This window comes from Lissotriton helveticus, chromosome 8, assembly GCF_964261635.1.
Source record: "Lissotriton helveticus chromosome 8, aLisHel1.1, whole genome shotgun sequence".
Taxonomy (NCBI): Eukaryota; Metazoa; Chordata; class Amphibia; order Caudata; family Salamandridae; genus Lissotriton; species Lissotriton helveticus.
The window spans coordinates 1,683,418,745-1,683,442,337 of NC_136069.1; the positions used below are offsets into that span (position 1 = coordinate 1,683,418,745).

Below are 23,593 nucleotides of genomic sequence, written 5' to 3' on the forward strand. Positions count from 1 at the left end.
CTTATGCCAAGCTCCTGCTTTAGGTATGCCAAATTATGAGAAAGATTTTGAATTGTATTGCAGTGAGAGAGAAGGATGTGCATTATCTGTGTTAATTCAGAGACATGGAAATTTAAAGAAACCTATTGCATACTTCTCTGCAGTTCTTGATCCAATTGCTAAAGCATTACCAGGTTGTTTAAAAGCAGTTGCAGCTACAAGTATCAGCCTCGAACAAAGTGAAGGGATCATAATGGGATTTCCAGTGAAAGTTTTTGTGCCTCATTCAGTTGAAATATTACTGACAAGAGGTAAGACTCAACATCTAACAAGTAGCAGATTGACAAAGTATGAGAAAATCATACTGGGAGCAGATAATGTTTCGATTTCAAGATGTTTAAATCTGAATCCTTCTACATTACTGCCTGATTCTGAAATTGTTGATGACATTGAAACAGAACATGAATGTTTAGATGTCATGGAATTCTGCACTAAACCAAGAAAAGACATCAAAGACAGACCTTTGTCTGAATCGGATTTTGTCTACTTTGTAGATGGCTCATGCTTAAGATCCGAAGGAGGTGTCTTAAAATCTGCATATTCAGTTTGTACAGTCGTAGATGTTGAAGAAGCATCATGTCTTGAAGGAGTTCGTTCAGCACAAGTGGCTGAATTGATTGCTTTAATTCGTGCATGTGAAATATCAAAGGATATAAGAGTTACCATCATTACTGATAGTCAATATGGGTACGGAGTTGTGCATGATTATGGACAACTTTGGTCACAGAGAGGATACATGACATCAGCAGGATCACCAATTAAAAATGCAGTTTTCATTAGGAGATTAATTGAAGCAATACAATTGCCAAAAGAAATTGCCATTGTTAAATGTGCAGCGCACACTAGAGGAACTGATTATATTTCCAAGGGAAATGCCTTCGCAGATGAAACAGCAAAGTACTGCGCAAGGAAAAATTATTCATACAATCGGAATAGGAGTAAAGAAACTGATTCAAATTCATTAATGCTAACAACTGTTGTAGAAACATGGCATGAAATTAGAGATTTACAAAATGAAGCAGAAGATGAAGAAAAAGACTTATGGTTAAGATCAGATTGTAGACCACGTGAAGAAGATGGAGTGTGGGTTTACAAAGATGGCAGAGTAGTCCTACCAAATTGCTTGATTGCTGACATGGCCAGATTATATCATGGTCCTGCACATCTAGGAAGAGATTCTATGGTCAGACTTTTCAGAGAAACTTGGTTCAATACCAAATTTAGAACTATTGCTGAATCTTTTTGTCAAAGGTGTTTGTCATGCCAACAAATGAATCCAAACAGAAAATCAGTGGTGGGGACAGGAACAATTGGTCGAGAAGGTGGTCCCTTTACCAGGTTACAAATGGATTTCATTGAAATGCCCTTACACAATTGTTTGAAATATGTGCTTGTAATTGTATGCTTATTTTCAAGATGGGTAGAGGCTTTCCCTACACGACATTGTGATTCAATTACAGTAGCAAAACTAATGCTCAGAGAAATCATCCCAAGGTACGGTTTTCCAGTCACTATTGAGAGTGATGGAGGAAGCCATTTTGATAACAAACTGATGAAGTTAATTTGTGAAGCTTTGAGCATTGAGCAGAAAATACACTGTGCATACAGACCAGAGGCATCAGGTGTAGTTGAACAAATAAATGGGACAATTAAAAACAGAATTGGAAAAATGTGTCTTGAAACAGGCATAAAGTGGACTGATGCTCTTCCACTTGTTTTGATGTCATTAAGAAGTACACCAGATAAAAAGACAGGTTTGAGTCCTCATGAAATTTTAATGGGAAGAGTTATGAGGCAAGCTTTTGTACCTGTAGGTAAACTGTTGAGCATAAATGACAGTGCAATTTTTGATTATTGTAAAAGGTTATCTGATATGGTAACTTCTGTGTCTAATCAGGTGGGAACTGAAGCTCAATCAAATGGAAAGGTTTTGACACATGATCTGAGACCTGGCGATTGGGTCAGAACGAAAGTACATCGGAGAAGGAATTGTCTAGCTCCTAGATGGCAGAAACCTAGGCAGATAATTTTGATCACTACTAATGCTGTAAAGTGCAGAGGATTAAAACGTTGGATACATCCTAGTCATACTATTCCAGTACCAACTCCTGAGAGTTCTGATGTTGAAAGTGATACCACAGATGATTCTGATTCTGAAGCAGAAGGCAAATCAGAAGGTGAAATAATTCCAGATTCTGAAGATCGACAAGAAAGTCGACATCTGGAAACTGTGCCAGTAAATGAAAATCTGACAAGAAAAGACTTGGAAATAATTGAAATAGATTCTGAAGGTGAAGAGAATCTGTTAAAAGGAAAGATAACTGAGGATTCGGTTGTCTCCATTGAAGACAAAGAAGCTGAACAAAAAGAAGTTTCAGACCAGGAGAGTATCGAAAGGCAGAGATCAAGCTCTAAAGTAAGGAACAGAAATCCGAAATCTGGGAAGTTAGAGGTAATTGAAGAAGAGGAGGAGAACGAATTACCGAGTACCAGTGATGGAAGACAAAGTGTTCCTGAAGGAGTGAAATTGCCGAATAGAGAAGTTCCTGAGTCAATTGAAATTTCAGACTACGAAACTGAAGAAAGTGACGTGGAAGGTGAAAGTGAAAACAATAAGAAAAGGACTTGAAAGTCAGAATCAAATAATTCTGAACCAAAGAAGAAGTACGTGAGAAAAACAGACTACTGGCCAGGTGGAAGATTGAGAGTCAGATTGATTAGAAAGCCAAAAGAACAAGTTGAAGAAATCAGTAGTCAAAAGAGCCCTGGAAAAGAAGTTGGAGTTGGAAGAAAAATTGAAGTGATATCGAGAAAAGGGAAGAGAATAATAAGACCAAATCAAAAATACAAGTCTCCTGAGTGGACTTACTTAGTAATTCCACCTGTTATTGACATATATGATAGTAGTGAAGAAGAAAACGAAATCCAAGAAATTAGTGACAATGATTGAAGTACAGAAATATTAAATTGGCAAAAGGCTGAAGAAATCTTGTTAGTTGACACAAGGTCGAAGAAAAACTGTTAGTTGAAGAAAACTTATGTATGACATAAGGTCGAAGAAATCTTGTATAAGGTTTAAAAAAAAAAAAAATATATATATATTTTAAAAGGGGGGTGTATATTAGAAATTTAAAATTATTTTTAAATTTTTTTGAAACTAAGCTAAAATTTTAACCAAAAATGCCTTATGTTAAGGAGAGCACTTCAAAGTGTTCTGTTTTTAAAAGATGCTGTAAGATGACTCTGGTATGTCTGCTCATTTTAGTTCTGCTCTGGTTGGTACTAGCTGTGATTATTCCTTTAGAAATGAATAGAGAATTACACAAAGATAACATAACAAGTAAAGCTCTGGTTAGCCAAACTAAACATAGTGCGTCTGCAAAAGTTATTGATCATCAGCCTAACATTCATCAAGATAAATCAATAGGTGATTTTTCAAGTAATACATTCACAAAGCTATTGAGTGAATATGTTAAGGTAATGGATGCAAAAGACTGCTATGTCTGTGTTAAATTACCTGCTTCTGTTTCTGAGGGAGTAACATATAATATGCTTCCTCTCACTTATGCTGTAACATGTAGTGTATTAACTAGTTTATTTTATCAAACTGGACGTTTAGAATATTACTATTCAAATTATGATGACATTTTTGCTAATATTAAGATTGATAATGTTTTAAATAAGCATAAGAAAGCAAAACAGATGAGAGAATTTTTCATTGTTACTAATGAACTCACATATGAGTATGCTTACAAGAATAATCTAACATGTAAATTAAGCGCTGAAGGAAAGAAATTTTTGAATATGGTTGAGGAGAGAAGAGCAATTTATAAGAGGAACGAATTAGTCAAGCAGACTAAGACAGCCTTCTGGCAGAAAGAGGATGAGAAGTTAAATGGCAAAATGCTTGAAAATATTGCAATTCATATAGACAAACCAGTTAGTGGAAAGCTTTGCATTAGAAGAGATAACACACTTTTTGATAATTATTTTGTAGGTGCAAGTAACTGTGAAGATACTTATCAGATTTTGGGAGGTTGGGGATTTAAAGGTGGAAAAGATCCTATCTTTCCTGGGATTTATTTTGTTTGTGGTGACAAAGCCTACTACAACCTTCCAGACCACTGGTATGGAACTTGTTATGTGGGAATTGTTTTTCCTAAAGTGTTTCATGTTGACAGAGATTCAGAAGGATTGTTTAAAATTCATAATTATGTAAATAGAGCTAAAAGAGAAACTTTTACTGAAGTTCTGGGAGATATTTTTCAAGCTGTAATACCTTTTGTTGGTATAACTCTAAATGCAGGGAGAATCAGAAAATTATCCACTATAGTTGATAGATTATCAACTGACACTGCTGATGGATTTCAATTAGTGAATGTTGAAGTTATTGCAATTAGATCTATGGTAATTCAAGACCGACTTGCTTTAGACATACTCCTAGCAAAAGAGGGAGGAGTCTGTGGCATTTTACATGTTCAACATTGCTGTACATATATACCTGATGAAAGTAAGAATATTGAAATGTATATTAAGAATATTACACAAATGCATTCAGAGATAATTCCTTTAGAAGAAGATGATTTTACAAGGAAACTTTCAAAAAGGTTTCAAGCAATTAAAAACTGGTTTCATAATATCGGAAGTTCAATTCTTGGCAAGATTCTGGCACCTTTGATTATAATAGTATTCATTTTTATTTTGACTAAAATAGGTTGTTTATTACATAAAAGAAAGAAACAGTTGAAAGAAAAGAAAAGAATCTATAAACTCAGAAAAGAAGAAGAAAGAGAGATCGAAATGCAGGAGTTACATAGAGAGCGTTATGCTAATTGCAAAGATTATGCAGAAACAGACTTTTAGGTTTACTAATACAAATGAATTTGAATCGATTTCTTAAAAATTTAATTTACCAAAATTTTGAGTGCTGGTGTGGTGATTTGTTAATCACCAGATGAGGGAGTTGATGGAGCGAGATAGAAAACAAAATTTTGTTTAAACTCGCGAAGTCACATTTCCATAACATGAATAAAAATATTAATGATTTGTGATATGTTGTGCTAATACAACTTAGATTAAACTTTACACGTGGGGGGACTAACATGTGTGCTCATAAACGTGCATAATTGTTGCATCTTTTTGTTCGTGCAAAATAATAAAATAATTTATTGTTTTCGTTTGTTTTTTTTTGTCATTACTAACTGCTGCAAACTTAAAAGAAGCATGTGCTTAATTTGCTTTTTCTTAGTCTGTGTGATGTCATTTCTACTATTCTAGGTGCATATGGGTCTCATGGAGAAACGGAGACTGGTAGATATAAACGCTGCTTTATTTGTTTGCAATGGCTAGGTAACATTTGATTAATCGGGTGGGTTAATTAATTAGTAAAACATGGGGTGGATACAGGATCTACATTATTTCTTACATTAATACTTTTCTTGTGTTTGTTTTATATTAGAAATCATAAATTGCCTGCTTTTGGGCCTAGTCACTTGAGCCGCAGAAAAGAGCTGACATGTAATTCTGCAGAAAGTCACGAGACGCCCATTCTGAATTAAAGCGTTTATTGAAGCTGCATTTACAAAGCAAAAACTGATGAGCTGACATCATTCTGTCGGACATGGCCAAGGTCGAAAGTGAACAATTTGTCAGTCCTTAACTTGGCATCCGCGGAAGTTGTATTGAAAGTCTATGGACACTGCGAGAATGACTTAATACATTTGTTGCAAACTCAGGAAGCTTCTGGCTTCACGTGGAAGAGACAATGGTCTTTATGAGACATGATTTAATGGAACTTTTTGAAAACTGGGTGACATGTCACTTGTCACTCTCAGCCAATGGGACGTCGAAGATTTCTGAAAACTTTCCTTTGCTAGTTTAGTTAGTGTAGAAAGGTATAAAAAGTCATGCCCTTAGGGATGGGCTGGCTGCTGCTTTCTGACTTTCCGATGAGGGTGATGTGCTGCTGGACTTTGCGTGGAGCACGTAAGAATCCTCAAAGAACTTTACTTTAATTTCTATCTATTTAGCTCAGTTAGGGAATTAGGTTTTAGAAATGCTAAACTTTATATATTTACTTTAAAATTGATTCATTTGCTTAAATTGTAATTTTCTCATATTTCATTATAATCATGCTTGTTTTAATGCTAATAAAATTCATTTATAAAACTTTCAACTTATATACCATAATTTAGTAAATAAATTCTTACTTTTGACAAACAAGCTGGTCTTGGTTATTCAGAAGTGTAGGTTACTATTAGCTAGATCACGTCGCCTATGGTGGTCGTTTAAATGGTTGAGTTTTATTCTAATGACAATATTCCTTTCGCAAATGTATAAAATGTATATAGTTTGTAGATAATGTGTATATAGATTTAACTTGACCACCTGATTCAGTAGGCCCAAAATATGTCAGGTTTATAAATGGGTCCATATTTAGTATAGAATTTTGTTTATAGGTTAAAAAATTGGGTAGCGTAGTTTATGATATATTTTCTATAGGCCGCTGGATCACCACCCACAAAAATAGCTCTGTAAAACATGTCTCAGGCCTGCCACTGCAGCCTGTTTTGCAGTTTTAAACTGCCATTTTTGACTTGGAAACATTAACGTGTTTGCCAGGCTTAAAGCTTCTTTTCTAATAGGAAGAGGTGAGACGCAGCGGCCAGGGCGACTGACTCTGGAGCTCAGGTCTCATGGTTCGATCCCCTGTGCCGGAGGCAGATTAGCTCAGCATTATGTGACTCTGGGCAATAGGTCACTTAATCTCACAGATGGCCCCAGTGCCTTGAGACCCTTAGAGGTGATTAGTTTGTGCATTATTTTATTATCAAATACTTCTATGTCACACCTAAGGGAGGCCCTAACCACTCTTATGGCAGGGTTCATGGTATTTTAAAGGTAGGGCATTTCTATGTGTATTTTAAATGTCCTGACAGTGACACTGCTGAAGTCATTTTTCACTGCTGTAAGGCTGTCTCTCCTGTACAGTAACACCGGTTCACCTTATTACACTTAATACGTGTGATAACATAATTTTGGGAATGGATAGAGAAAGGCTTCTTCAATTTAATTGATTAGTAATTTGAAATCCTATTTAATGGTAAAGCCAGATTCTAAGTTACTATTCTGAAAATACCACTTTTAGCATTGTTCTACCTAAACAAAATAAACATTTCTACTAGTGCACATGATCACATGCCTCTAAATGGCTCTCTTGTGGTGTTGTCTGTATTCCTTCCCGCCATGGGGGAAAAGGGCTTTATGGGGAGGCAGGATGTTTCTCTCCCAAGGAGGTTGTCCTGGGGGTTTTAATCAGCCTTCCTGAGGTTCAAAGGGTAGCCCCAGGGTTATGCCCACCCCCTTTCTAATTCTAAGGGTTACCTTCCCTGCATTTCACAAATGCACCTCACACCTAAGTCTGCCTGCCCCTTGTTACCCTGCACCATTTGGAGTCATATCTAGGAAAGGGGGAGGCTAAACAAAGGGGAGCATCTGCAACCCACAGGCTGGCACTGGAGATGAAAGTAGCACCTTGAAAACGTATCATCTACATACTCCTGGACCTGTGGAAGATTCAGAAGAAGGAATGCCCTGCTGTCTGAAGACTGGACCTGAACCAAGGCTCCTGGACGTAACTCCAAGATTTAGATGGCTTACCTCCTGTCTGAGCTACAGCGACACAACAAGTTAGATCAGATGCCTCCCTCCAACTGCCCAACTGGCAAGCACCAACTGGACATTCCTGAACCTACCGGCACCAAGCGCAATGGCCGAACTTCAGTAAAGCTCCCACCTTCCGTGGCCTAAGCCAGCCCAAATATCTGCACATAGATCTGTATATTCCCCCAAAAGCGCAGCGGAGGGTCAGATCTGTACCTGCTGCTGAATGACAAACGCAGAAATCACCATCAAAGAAGATATTGTCGAGAAGGAGCCGTCCACCATCTAGGCCCGAGAAGCCCCAGGGGCTTGAGCCTGCGCTAGCCTCAGGTGACTTCCGAGGGAGCCGGTCAAAATCCAGGACACGTCGCGGCTCCTCATCAATCAAAACCCAAACTACAAAGCGGGACCCCGGTCGGGCATCCTATCGAGGGCGGGTCTCCCCCACCTGCATCAGAGAAGCTGAGGACACTAGGGGGAACCCACCCGGGTCAGTGGAAGCATTGGGTTGATCTTCGCATTAGATAAAATGGCACCAAACAACGGCTGGAGATAGAGCCTCATGAGGATTTTGCCAAGAAGCATCTGCTGTGAGCAGGGTGGAAAGATTCCAGGAGAATTATCAGGCACTGCACGATTTTGACCCAATATGGATTTGAGGAGTCCTGCATTATACCTACTTCACAATAAAGTGGGCCCCAGGAAGGAGCAACTGGAGACAACAGATCCGCCATCCAGTGGGGACAGGGAATCAAGTATATGGGGCACCCCTGATGAGCACCGGACAGTGAGGAATAAAACCCTAAGAGTGTCGGACTTCAGAGCATTTCGGACAAACCCTGACAGGCCAGCAAGGGATATATATCCCAAGAGCAGGCGGCGGGCAGCACCCGTGGAGGCTCTTCTCTGGACACAACGAAATGTCTGAGACCAAGTGACAAAAATGTACACTCCAAACCAAGCTAGATAAATACACCACCCACAAAGTGGGTGAAACGGATGCCGCAAATAAAAGAGAGGCAGATAAGACGACGATCTCAACCAAGGAGGAGCCTAAACTTGAGGATGTCATGGCAGCCATAACGGGAGTACGCACATCATTGGAACAAAGAATTTACACCATTGCTATTTAAATAATGCTGATAAGAGTAGATTTGCAAAAGACGAGCAAAAAAGTGGAAACCTTGGAAGTGGTAACTTTGGAGCTCACTAGTGAAACCCGTCAGATGCGACAAGAGATCAAAGAACTTCAGGCTGCTCAGAAAAGGATAGAGACTCAACTGGATGACTATGAAGGTTGAGTGAGACATAATATTGTCAGGATCACTGGGTCCCCAAGAGAGCAGAGAGTTCTTTTGCACCTCGAGCCAGCAAAGAATGACTGGCGCGCTGGAGACTGGCGAAGGACCACAGCACACAATGAAAAGAAGGGCTCCTTCTCCCAAAAGACAATCGTCCTTAACCCTCTATGAGTGCCAGATGGAATGAACCTTTCTTTCTACAGCTGAAGCAATGATAAAACGCACCTGGCAGATCAAGAGGACAATACTCATGCTAAGTGATACAGTTTGCAGTTAAATATGTTTGAATTAGTAGAATGAGGAGATATAGAAGCTGGCTGATGGCCTAGAGAAGGGTGTTACCACCCCCCCAATTTTCTAGGTAATTTAGCAAGAGAGGGTGACAGGCACTCTGCACTAGTGGGGACATGGGCAGTACGAATCCCACAGTGCGGGGAAGCAGGGAGGGGGAAAGTTGAGGATCAAGAGTTACTTCAGTTCAGTCACAAAACAGTCAAGTAAAGTTTATAGCGAAAGTTGGAAGAGATGGTACATGTGCAGGAATAAACGATGGCTGTGAGATGCAGGTGATCTGAGGGGCGAATATTTACGTACGCCCAACCACCGGAGCGTGGGTTGGAGTGGGAAAGGGGTGCGGGGAGGTGAAAATAGGCCTGATGGGTGAGAAACAATGTAGACTTGGAATGTAAATGGATAGGGGATAAGTGAAGAGGAGAATAGTACTGCAGTTCATAAAATGACACGCCCCAGATGTGGTATTGCTCTACGGGACACAACTGGTGGGAAACACATGTAAGGCATTGGACAGGTAGGGCTACTGATAGGTGGTGCAATCTGGGTTTACGTCTGGTTCACGGGGTGTCAGCATAATGGTGCGCAAATCCTTTTAGATGTCAACAGAACACACCTGGACTGACGAGCTAGGTAGATAGGCAGTGGTGTCGTGGACAGGGGAGGGAGGGCCACTAACTCTTGTGTTTGTCTATGTTTCCCCAGGGCTACAGGCAAAAGCATTACGAGATTTGGGACGCACTATGATGGAGTTTCCAGAAGGAAGAATAATGCTTGGTGGGGAATTCAATTCAGTGTCAATGAGTGTGAATAGGTGCATTATTCACTGACTGGGTCTGTGAGTGGTGTATGAGTCTCTGAGTGGGTCTGAGAGTGGTTGCCTGAGTGTCTGAGACCCACTCCGAGACCTATGCACTGAATCACAGACCCACCAAGACACACTGCTCGATTTATTGAATACAGTCTGTGTGTAATTGTTACAAAACTATTGGGCAGTGGTCCACAATAAAAATCACTGAGTAATTGACAAACATGTGTTTATTGTATGTACACTAAAGCGTTAACTCAGTTAATTTCGTTGAAAGAATTCTAAGCTGTGCGGCCAAATCACAAGTGATTGTGTGCACTTGTTCAAAACATTACACATCCCTGTGTGCCATACCCACATACATAGCATGAGGTATAAGTAAGCCAACCCTACTACAGGCCTTACAGTCCTAAGACAGGGCACACTATATCACATGTGTCGACATATCTGCATGTGCAAATACAACCCCTCAATATCAAGTCTATTCCTGGATATTGTAAGTGCACAGGGAAGCCAGAGGGTGAATGGGCTGAATACTTGTCATTACAAGTTTCCTAGCTCCATGATGGCTTCCCTGTACCCTAAGATGTTTGCTACCAAACATCTAATCTTAATAAATGCTCAATGATGCCAGTGATTTATTTATTAACAAACACCCACACACATAGAGGACACTCTAGAGGGTCCCCATAAAACCTCCCAAGCACTGGTGTGGTGTCGTACTAGTCTTAGCCAACCGTCCCCAACCAGACATGTTTCTGACCTCATGGGATGATGCCAGGAACAAAGCCTTCTCTGGGCAGAGGTGCTTCACACTTCCTCTAGACCCGGAAAGCTACAAAGGCAGTGCCTCCTTTGAAATGTCACCCGGTCATCTTCAGATGTAGACACTACTTTTCCAAATCCTCCGTCTTGAGCTGGCAGGAAAATAGGCTATCAGAACTAGGGTAGTGCCCCTACACACAGTAAGTGGTCACTTACAGGGTATAGGGACCCTAAAGGTTGGTAGGCCATTGGCAACTACCTGTGATTCCCTTTAACACCCCTACATTTAGTATTTAGGTGGCATATGATATGGATACCGAAGAGCTGCTAACCAGAGGACTGAAGCCCTGGTGCAGAGAAAGCCTTGACCATCCAAACTGCCTTTCTAGTGGCCATTACATTGGAGAAGACGGTCAGCGAACTGTAGGTACTCTCTGTGTACCATCCCTACACATCATTTTCACAGACAAACTGGTTCTGACAACCAATGCCTCCTCTACTGAAAGTGGTGACACTTTTCATGTAGGCCAGACCATCACACTGCTTACATTCTTTGCTTCCCCTCACTTTTCTAAAGAAAAGTCAAGACTCCACTGCCTGGATCCAAAAAGACTGTTATCGTTCTACATTGATCTACCAAAGAGTTGTAGGTGTATAACAACTCTTTAGTAGGTTTGTCATGTCAATAAAAGAAAGGCAGTACATAAAAGGAAAGGACCAGCTTAAGATGGATTATGCTCTGCATTAAAATCTGCTGCTTGCTGTACAAGAGGCAACCCCCCCCATGGGCTTGACCGCTCAATTCGCCAAGTCTAGGCTGGGACCACTGCGTTAGCTCGTGGAGTCCCATACCTGGAAATCTGTCAGAATTTGGACCTGGCCCGTCCCCACACACATTCACAAAGCACTACTGACTGGACAGTCAAGTCCTTTGTGATAGACGCTTTGACAGTTCGGCCCACCTTGATTTCCTGGTTTAAATCTGTTTGTAGAGAGGTATTGCTTGGTTATCTATTCTAAGGTAGGGAATCTGCGGCTAGAAGCCTCTATCAGATGAACAAGTTACTTACCTTCGATAGCACATAATCTGGTAGAGGCTCTAACTAGCCATAGATTCCTTACTGGCCCACCCAGCCTCCCCAATCTGTGAAAAGAAATCCCCCCAAAGTTTGTCCCTTGTAGGTCCTTAGTGTCTGTTCATAAGGACGCTGTACCAGCTCCGTGCTTCTGGTGTAGAAATTTCATTAAACAAAACTGATGTCAGTGCCCTGGGGTGGTGCCTATATAGGCAGCACGCAGATCACTTCCAGCGCAGACAATGGAAGCATGGAGCCAAACGATGGCACTTACCAGCACACAGAGGTACTGCTCAAAAACCTTTTGGATCAGTAATGATGCCTAGGGAATATTCTAAGGCAAGGAATCTGCAGCTAAATAGAGACTCTACCAGGTAAGGCATTACCAAAGGTAAGTAATTTGTTTTTCTATACAATAGAAGGAGATAATATTAAAAATAGATTGCATCACACAATATGTGACATAATGATAATGTGAGGAAACAATGGGGAGTAAGGTGGTATACAGGAAGCCAATCAATACTGAAGAGCTCCTATGTTGCACAAACCATCCCTCACTGGATTCAAGTAACGGATTGCAATGCTAATGAACAATAAGTAGGTATACTTCAAACTAAATTGTACTTCTGAGACAAAAAATGTAAGAAATTATGTGATGCAGTATTGTTCCTCATTCATATTTACATGTAATATTCCTGAAATGTATCACTAAGTGCTTTTGGAATGTAATATGGAAATGCCAATAAAAAACAGTACAAAAAAAATTACATGAATATTTTCAAAGAGGCTAAAGGTCCATCCGCCAGGACATCTTATAATTGCAAGTGGAAGAAGTTCTACATTTGGTTCATCCAGAAGAATGTTGAAGTAACCAGACACCAAGAAGAAGCGTTACTTGGATAGCTTCTTTATTTAGTGACAGCTAGACTGCAGTGTTCTTTAAAACAGGTACATCTCACAGCCATTACTGCTTAATGATAAACAATTCTTCCAAACCTTTTTTAAGGTCCCTATTGTTAAACACATTGTTAGAAGGGATTAAAAACATCCTTCTTCCCTTAAGAAAACCCTCTCCTCAGTGGGAATCATAGGGTACATTTAAAATTAATGTGTCCTCCTCTTAGACCCATTGATAAGGAATACCTTGCAATATATTTCTTGGCTGGAAGCTTTCTTGTTAGCCTCTTGAGTTAGTGCAATATAGGCTGTTTGTTGTAAATCCTTTTATTTAAAAGTAACATGGCATACATTAGTTTCAGATTTCCATGCCACTCAAACTATATCCCTTCCAACTTTTTTCCAGACTATTTCCTTTCCAGCCTCAATATCTATAACACTAAGAGATAAGATAATTAAATCATCTCTTTGTGAATTATGGACCTGCAGCCCGTTTGCAAGTGCATAGTCTCCTTTAACTTTGTTAAACTAGTGTTAATGGAATACTGTCTGATACACCTAGAGCCCTTTCCACAAGGGGTACAAAAAAATGCAACTTTTCTAAGAAATGTATCAATTTCTGCCATACAGGGCAGCCTTGTGGACGGCCGTACATACCTTTACAAGTCCTTATTTTGTTGATTCAGATTCCAGGGTAGATGACTAAGTGGACCAATCCTCTCTATAGAATCTTTTGCATAGTGATGTTCAGTATTCTGCCCTGTCTTTCTCTGCCGTTTAAGGGGTGGGAATACTATTCTATTAAATGCTTATGACTATTAATGAAAGTCCCCTGGAAGAGAAAGAATATACACTTATCTATAATCCTAGTTCTCCTCTATAAAAATCTTCTTCATAGTCATAAGTAACTCTACCTCCTTTCTGGAGTGAAGCCCAAGGAATTAGCTAACGTTCTTTCAGGATGTGTGATTCCCGATAAAAACAAAACTGGCTTGACTGTCACTGGCAGGGCAGGGCGAGAGAGTGTTTGCATGCAGTACCAGTTTTTCTAGTTTCTTAGGCAGTGGCGCATAGCTACTTTGTCGTGATCTTCCCTTACCCGTACTTAAAACAAAGATTATGTAGCAAATATTTTGTTGTCACTTGTCTTTAAAGTGCTCTGGAATGCTGCTTGTGCGTGGCACAGTTCAGTGTATTTGACTATAACGAAGATTCCAGTGGAGAAGAAGTAGGATTACAGATACGTAACTATTCCCTCTTCTGTACTCTTTAAAATAAGTTCCATATGAAGCCTCTATCTCCAGTAAACAAAATCCCTCAAATGATCCCCGATTATTTTTAGAACACATTTCACCCCAGTTTGAGCTTGAGTAAATACCAAATCAAAAGGGTTAGCTTAGCAGGTGGATTTATAAGCAAGGTCAATCTTAAAATTTAGTTTGGCCATGGAAAAATTGCTTTTTTGTTGAGTTCATGTTGGTTCAGACTGTAATTTGTTATTGTGCTGCAGAATGTGCTAGTCCTCCTTAAACAAATGTGTATTTGGGTGTGATCCAGAGTGTGGCAGATTCCTTTAGATTCGTGCCTGTTGTGGAACCTGTGCAAAATGTAATACTTTTAGACCTTGAACCATGTGTGGTGGTAGTGTTGCTGAGGTGGGTCAGCGTCCCACCAGGACGCCCCTGAGTATTTATTAAAGAGGAGGTTTACCTATAAATTGGGAAAAGAGAAACACCTCTTCCTTTGTCATGTGATTAGTTCAAGGGTTTGTATCTTTGAGCTGAATGTTATTTATTAAGTAGCAGTTCTAAATGGCATGGGCCATGCCACAGGTTTGTTAAAGAGCTTTACAGTATAAGAGAAGGATGATAATACAAAGATACATAATAATTCAAAGCTCACACTAATAAAAGTATTAACACTGAGTATTCTTGTTTTTGGTAGCTCTGCTATGACCACCAAGATATGAACTTTCTGACTAAAGCCAAAATGTACCTCAGTACGTACTGGAACAAGATGGATGTTCTGGCGATTGTGCTCTTCATAGTCGGCTTAGTCTGCAGGTTGGTATTATTGTTGCTTCCGTGTCCTGGACAGTACATTTATTTTATTTAGAAGTGTCGTATATAGCATGGTCCAGAGTAACCAAGGTGCTTGCAGGACCAACAAGGTAACACTTTACAGCAGCTTTGACTACTTTCTGTCATTGTTAAACTGAAGACACACTGCACTCAGTTGCTCAAATGGTGTATTAATGTGGTATTTGTATGGTGCAAATATAGTCTCTACGTCTTGTGATCCTTGGTATGGTTGGGCCTGTGGGCATAGAGGGTGGCATGCAATAAGGCACTGGCTCAGACGGTGGGATTGGGAACTGGCAATGGGGTGGTGCTCCCTTGTACCATTTTCAGTAGCTTATGATCTTGGTGTGCCTAAATGCCAAACGTGGTGCTGTAGCTCCTGATCTATAGCACAATTGTTTATGTTGTGCTATTGGCCAATTAACTGTGATTTCTTGAGTTTTTCTTCGCTATCAGCACCTAGTAGGATATGTCATCTTGTAACTAAGTGCCGGACCAGTAAACATTTACACTTGGGTTGTAATCCTGGCTTTTACACTTTATCAAAGAGTTGGGTGTTTTGTTCGATTCATTTATTTTCCAGTTACGTATGTGAATATGTATAAAAACCAACTGGATTTTACAGTGCACTGTCTATAGTACCTGCCTCCTTCCTCACTTCATGGTTTCTGTGGTCAAGTCTCAATTGGAAACCAAACACCTTGCAGGTTTGTGTACAGCATCTGCTGCAGCAAAAACACCCTCACTAAAATGATCCTTTGTTATTTAAAGACAGATTTGTATTAAATGACCCAGCTGAAAAATAACGAGTGCAGATGTGGCTTCCTGTGTTGTCAAAATCAACAGAAGAGTGTGCCTCTTTATTAAGCATATGAATAGAGCAAAAGTAAAGAATCCGAATAGGTTCTTAATAAAGCCCTCACTCACCAACCTTGTTGGTGACATGCTTCATCATCGGGCCCCACCAGGAGAGGCCGAATGCCACCCTGGTGTGCTTCGACAACAGAATTACTGCGGAGCTGGGTTTTTTGTGTGTTCAGTGAAAGTGAAGGTGAGTTAAAAATGTCTTGATTGTATCACAAAACACATTTTATTAATAGCCAATCAGACATGTATAAAACCAAAGTGTGGGATTTAGTAGTTAGATAAATTGTCCAGCCCTATCCATTAGTGTATGGTCAACATGTTTCAGCCTATGTATAATCATTGAAGAGGCATTCTTCAGGACTGGAAAAAGGTAAACCTGGTCGGTGTAGGCACGCTAAGACCCACCCTAACCATAGGTTATAAATGTGAAAATTATTAAAACAAAAATCGTTTTAATCGGTCTCATAATGAGAGGAGCCACGCTCACTAGGATCTCGTGTTTGAGAGAAACCAGGTTTATTCTAAATAGAGTTGTGGATTAAAAGACATAAACAAACAAACAAAAAGAAGAAAAGAACTACCAGCAATTAGGCGTTGTATTCATCAGTTTGTCATAAAAGTACATACAAACACTTGTGCTCATAGTGATGCACTTGATCCGTAACACTAGCCAGACGTGCTACTGTGAGGAAACAAGTGCACTCAGTTAAAACGTGATAGAATAAAACTTAAAAACAAAAGGGGAAGTTATGCCCCATATGCCAGATGCGGCGTTTGCCGATAGCAATTAGCTTGATGGAATATAAATGCTACATAAATCCAGAAACATTGTGGCTGGGCACGAATAGTATGCAACGCACAAGTATTCTTACATGGAGTGTAACCATTAATTACAACATGGGTCTCGGGATTGTGGTGGTAGCACAGTGGCACACCCTGTAATCACAAAAGAAAAAAGAACAAGCATTTACAATGTCGAAGACACGGACAGCGGGAGGGGGGGTGGGAACGGGCACACAGACATCAGGAGGGGGGGCGGGAACGGGCACACATGGACAGCAGGACATAAACAGTAATTACCACTCTGGCAGGAAGAGATGGCCAGGCGACGAGCAAACATGTTCCACGACGGCAACCGCACTGAGAAAAAACACCCACGCAGTCTGGTTGAACACTCGACCTAAATGTATTAGAGCTGACTCAGGGGCCGTGTGGGTTTCTTAGAGAACACGAGAAAAGGAGGAGATGTGCAGCAGATACTGGAAAGGGGGCGCAGATTGTGAAACTCAGCTAAGAGTATCAAACAAGCATTTACAATGCCGGAGACCCGGACAGCGGGGAAGGGGGGGATTGGGAACGGGCACACGGACAGCGGGAGGGAGGGGCGGGAACGGGCACACATGGACAGCGGGACATAGACAGTAATCACCACTCTGGCAGGAAGAGATGGCCAGCCGACGAGCAAGCATGTTCCACGACGGCAACCGCACTGAGAAAAAACACCCACGCAGTCTGGTCGAACACTCGACCTAAATGTATTAGAGCTGACTCGGGGGACGTGTGGGTTTCTTAGAGAACACGAGAAAAGGCCGAGATGTGCAGCAGATACTGGAAAGGGGGCGCAGATTGTGAAACTCAGCTAAGAGTATCAAACAAGCATTTACAATGCCGGAGACACGGACAGCGGGAAGGGGGGGATTGGGAACGGGCACACCGACAGCGGGAGGGGGGACGGGAACGGGCACACATGGACAGCGGGACATAAACAGTAATCACCACTCTGGCAGGAAGAGATGGCCAGGCGACGAGCAAGCATATTCCACGACGGCAACCGCACTGAGAAAAAACACCCACGCAGTCTGGTCGAACACTCAACCTAAATGTATTAAAGCTGACTCGGGGGCCGTGTGGGTTTCTTAGAGAACACGAGAAAAGGACGAGATGTGCAGCAGATACTGGAAAGGGGCGCAGATTGTGAAACTCAGCTAAGAGTATCAAACAAGCATTTACAATGCCGGAGACACGGACAGCGGGAGGGGGGGTGGGAACGGGCACACGGACAGCGGGAGGGGGGGGCGGGAGGGGGCACACATGGACAGCGGGAGGGGGGTCGGTAACGGGCACACAGACAGCGGGAGGGGGGGCGGGGGAAGACAGGACAGCAAGCACTCACCAAGGACGACTTCTTCCGGCGGCTTTCGGCGGAATGACCCAAAAAAACTCCCAAAAAAAAAACCACGCCCACAGCCGCATGACGTAGCGAAAAGCCTCAAAATTGCCGGAACGCGAAACCTAAAAAGGGAGGAAAGGAGCGAAGGGAGGAGGAGGGAGGGGGATGGGGTCGGGTGGCGAGGGAGGAAGAAAAGGGTTAATCACTGTGCAGGTAAATGGCCCGGGTTACTAATCTCCTTTCATAACGGTAGAACTCACGCCTCCGCTGCTAGGCACGCGCTCGGTACCTGCGCAATCCCTCATGTAGCCGGACCCTGTTGGTAAAGTAACAGGGTCGGCCAACAAGTTTATAAATGCAGGCAGAAACAAGGCCTCCGAAACCAGAATAAAATAGGCAGCACTGGCTGCGTCAACGGTGAAGTAGTCACGTGGTCGGCAGAGCCAATAGAGATACACATGTCTCAAGGTGAACAATGGCAGCCAAATAAAACCAAGATTGTCTGGGGTGCACGTCCCTGCGTCCAATGGGGGCACTCGTGGCTGCATATGGCTCTGTGACCACTTCACCGTTGACGCAGCCAGTGCCACCTAGTCTTTTCTGGTTTCGGTGGCCTTGTTTCTGCCTGCATTTATAAACTTGTTGGCCGACCCTGTTACCTAATCAACAGGGTCTGGTTACATGAAGGATTGTGCAGGTACCGAGCGGGTTCCTAGCAGCGAAGGCGTGAGTTCTACCGCTATGACAGGAGATAAGTAACCCGTGCCATTTACCCGCACAGTGATTAACCCTTTTCTTCCCCCCTCGCCACCTGACTCAATCCCACTCCCTCCTCCCACCCACCCCCCTTCACTCCTTTTCTCCCATTTTTAGGTTTCGGCTGGAGAAAGCAGAGCGCATGTGCTGCTCTCAGCATCCGAGAGCTTCTTGGAATCAATTCAGATTCCAAAGCTCTAGGAGGCGGAGTTGAAACCCCGCCCATCTTTTTTATTGGCCAGCGTTAACTTTAATGCAAAACGCTGGCTGTTGATTGTAAAGGAGGCTTCTTAGTCCCTCCTTGTTGCCGCCTTGTCTCCTTTTGGCCACGCCCACCGGGATTTGATCTTTTGCCGGCGTCGTGACATTGTCCCCTTTATTACTCCTGACGCACTTTTTTGTTTGCATTCCGCTTTGGCAAAGTCAGCTGCGTGTTTACTTTTGCATCGTGCTTACACTTAAAGTGAAAGCACGATGCGAAAATAAACACGCTGCTGCCTTTGCGATACCGGTAAAATCAGCCATTCAAACATGGATATGAAAAACGTTATTTATATATTTCCCGCTCAACATTTTACTTTACTTTGATAAGCGCATCGCACGCTTTAGCACCGCGCTCACTCTATTTATTTATTTCCTGCTCCACTTTTCTCGTGAAGCCCAATGCTCCATTCCTCTACCTTCCCCACATACTCCGTTATTGCCCGGACACGAGCTGTTGGAATACAAGGGCCCCGAGTTTACACCCAGCACTGCAGCACCCCAGCAGTCCGCTGGGAAGAATGGGGAGCACCACCATCAACTGACAACAAAGTGCTTCTGCGTGGGGAGACTACGGAGGATGTCCCAACCTGTAAGGGCACCTTAGAGCCGCTCCCCTTGCTCCCCCCAAAGGGACTCCCCGAGCCCCACAGGGAGCACTTCGACAGGCTCATCAGGCAGTCTACGCTCTGGTGTTATGCAAAGGGCTACAGCGCAGATAGGAAAGAGTTCTGCCTGACCATCGGCAGGGCCCCTGCCTCCAAAAGAGTTCGCAGTGGCGACAACACTCCCGCCTGCTGGGGTCGCACTGCTGAACACGGCCAAAGGGGGCATTTTCCCAGCTTTTTAGGTTTTGCCTGGCGTCCACTGCGCAACAGTGTTCGCGCAGGCGAAATCTTTTGATTTTCAGTAAGGGCCTTTTACTCGCCTCTCTCTTCCATTGGCTAGCTCCATAAATGGAGGCTAGCCATTCGAAGAGAGATCTGTCCGTAATTCTCGGAGCAGATTCGTGGGCGTTCCGGTGATTTTTTCTCATTCCGCCACTTTTACAACGTCATGTGGAGGTGGGCGGTTGTTTTTTTTTTTCCTCCCCAAGGTTTGTTTTGTCATTCCTCCAAAGATGGCACGGGGCCCGTCGACTTCTCGCATCTCTTCTTGACCTCCTCTTTTGACTGGACCGTCAAGCTGTGGACGACAAAGGTGAGGCGTCCGGGGCCGAAAGCTCGCAGAGTGGACATTTCTGCTGGTAGTGAACAATCCAAGCTTTCAGTGATTTGTTATTACTATTTATTATTGTGTACGCGGGAAGCTGCTGCCGGGTTACCATGGCAGTAATCAGCCAGCCAATGCCCCCTTCCCTGGGAGCGCTGTTAACTCTTTCACTCGCGCATCATGAGGACCCCACCGAGAAGTCTTTCCTCGGTAATGACATATTTAAGGCTGCCAGGTACAACTAGCGCGGGTTTATTTCGCCTCGAAAACCTCAAGCTGTCGTTAAATGAATTGTTCAACGTTCCCAGTTATGAATTATTTCAGCCTTGACTCCGCCAGCAACAAGAGAGGCTTGGCAAACGAGCAGGGTTCGTGTCGTGCCACAACATTGGCTCCGTTACTGCACTTGGACGGTTCAGAATGAGTTTGGATGGAAATAGCCCTTAATAACGGCCAATATCGCAGAGTGTTTAAATATAGCAAACCGTGAAGAGTTAACAGCATGATATTGAAGTCAGCTCGCTTTAGGGGGTTCGTGCATCCAGAGCGTTCACCATTTTCCCAGCTTGATAACACCTTGTTGCTGCCTCTCCACACAGCGCAGCACGGCCCAGGTACAGAGGGGTAACTTGTGTTTCTTTGGTAGTGCAGCGCTTGTAATTATTTCCCCCACCTTTCGTTAGGCTGCTCGGGTTACATTGTATTGTCTAGTAATTGCACTTAGACGTGTTCTCATTTCAGTCCTTTCCACGTCATGAGAGCACGCGACCAAAGCCTGAATCGATCTATAGGAGCATGGTGGGAAAATGCCTTCCATTAGCCTGAGTTTAGTGGCTGTCACAAGCCCTCCGCCCCCACAGGCCCAGGGCGAGGTCTGTAGATGTAACAGTATTTCACGGAAGACTACCCGCAAGGTAAGCTAAGGCTACGCAGGGAACGTTCCAAAGTGCATGCAGTATTTATAACAGCGCTAAACTGGAAACATTTACAGCTGCTTAGAAGGGCCAGGAAAGGGGTATTTATAGCAGCCCTACACTTGGGGCACTCGTTGGTTTTATTATAACAGGGCCAAGATGTTTATACACACTGCTGGACAAGGGGGCATTTCATGTAGTCCTTCTAAGGGTGGGGGTTATGAGATAGTCCAAATAACGCAATGCGGGGTACCTAGGCACAGTACAAGGCGGGAGGGAGGGCGTGTTGCAACCTGTGCAGTGCACGTAAAACTTTCCGTATAACAATGGTGCTCTTCACACCAGTGATGCTTGGGACATTACCAGGAGGTGCTAGAATGAGGCGCTATATAAAGCTATATAGAGCTATATAGAGCTATAAGCAAGGCGCTATATAAAGGAGTGTTGGTGTCTAACGAGGCGTCTGGGAGGGTTTCGGTGCCTGCAGCAGTGAAAGGGAAGCCGTGGCCCCCACCTCATGGCACCCCTCTCGGTTTACGACGGCGTTCACCGCTGTTGATTAGCAGCGCTAAACTGGAAACATTTACAGCTGCTTTGAAGGGCCAGGAAAGGAGTATTTATAGCAGCGCTACACTTGGGGCACTCGTTGGTTTTATTATAACAGGGCCGAGATGTTTATACACACTGCTGGACGAGGGGGCATTTCATGTAGTCCTTGTAAGGGTGTGATGGCCAAGGATTGCTAAGGCCGGTGCCCACGCGGCATTGTCCGCCCCGGACCCCTCATCTCCAGAAACTAAAAGGTACTGTGCTTGTAGCCGTAGTGCGAGTCGCATTGAAGCTAGGCTCGCACCGCCCTTTGTGCCTCAGGAGCCCCTGCATCGTGAGATTGTAACCGTAGTACGAGTTACACCCCAGCAGTACGACTCGTAACCCTATTGCCAAAAACCATCCTCACCGTACGCGTCTAACGCGAGGTGCGTGAGCTTTGGCAGGACTGCTTATTTTTGATCACTCGAAGCGTACTGGGCGCAGAAGTTCGAGGTGTACGCTGTGATTTCACAAGCCTGGAAGCGCACCGCAGTATGAGCCGTACAAGCCTAGTACGACTCGTACCCTTGGGAGTACGTGTCTCACGCGGGATGCATGAGACTTGGTAGGCTCCGGAGCCGGCGATCCTACGAGGGGCACAGAAGCACTACGAGGCGTTCAGGAGCCAACGCACAGCGCATCCAAGCGCAAGAGATTGCCGGCAACTCGGTGAAACCGGTTTGAGAGCTGTGCACCACTTCTCAAGCCCTGAACAGGGCCTGGAATACCGTGAAGCCGCTTTGGAGCCCAGAGAGGCTTGTGGGGGCATTTCATACCAGCATCACAAGTCCTGTGTTCAGGAGCAAAGCTATTAATGTGCGGCAGGTTCAGTGGCACCGGGGCCGAGACTGTCCTTTTTTTGCACCAGTGTCCCTCTAGTTTGTGTTTTTACCCACGCCTTTGACCCTTCACCCACTCCCCCCCCACACTTCCCGTACTTTTTAATGCACTTCAGTCTTTGTTTACATGGTAGGCGCATCCATCGTCACATGGCTTCTCAGCGCTAGCACATCCCGCTGGTCTGCTCTCCCACGAAGCAGGCGCGTCCCTGCATGTTTATCAATCCCCGGAGGTGGTGCCTGTGAGAGCCAGGATGAGCTGGAAACAACCCACACCTGCAGTGTGAGAGACAGCAGTGTGTGTAAGAAAGACAGCAGTGTTTGAGAAACAGCAGTGTGTGTGAGAGAGACAGCAGTGGGTGTGTTCAAGGCAGAGTCAGCAGTGTGAGAGAGACAGCAGTGTGAGACCTTTTATTTATGTTTTGCTTTTTGAAACATAAATAAAACGAATTATTTGCAATGTCAATAGCACAAACTTGCGTAAATACGTGACCTATTGCATTGAAAATGCAATAGGTCTCGCATTTTCTAGAGATTAAGCTATTGCCATTGTAATGGACAATGCCATTTATGTATCTGTTTTCAAAACCAACACATAAATAAAAAGTTTGTCATGTACAATGCCAATAGCTCAAACTTTTGCAAAGGCGAAACCGTTGCATTGTAAATGCTTGTTGAAACTTGTCGCGGTCCTGTGAGTGTGTTTGAATGTCCGACGGCCATTGGAGAGTGATACATCCCGCTACGCATGTCCTACCTTGGGAAGAAGCGGGGTGTCCAAGACCAGGGAGCAGCCCCCGCTCGTGCCAGTAGCAGCAGCCCGGTCTGACTACGAACTCCGCCGCAGCTCCTGCGTCGACCCCTAGCATCTGTCCCTGCCTGGCAGCCTGTCCTGAGGGGGTGGATGTGAACAGGACGGAGGAGAGGGGAAAAATAGGAGGGCCGATCCGAGAGCCCCCATTCCTCAGAGATTACATTCGCACCCTGCACCCTAACACCATCAGCAGGGTGTAGAGGGCCTTGGTGACAGGGCATTGACTCCAGCAATGACATGTGCTCAGTC

At 43.5% G+C, this 23,593-nt stretch overlaps 1 protein-coding gene across 1 annotated transcript in view; it reads left to right on the forward strand.

Annotated features, from left to right (window-relative positions):
- Positions 1 to 23,593, forward strand: part of LOC144774087 (transient receptor potential cation channel subfamily M member 2-like) — a 900,698-nt gene that overhangs the window by 715,468 nt on the left and 161,637 nt on the right. The window contains 1 exon segment of the mRNA XM_078659113.1: positions 14,784 to 14,902. Within this exon segment, the coding sequence (XP_078515239.1) occupies positions 14,784 to 14,902 (119 nt within the window).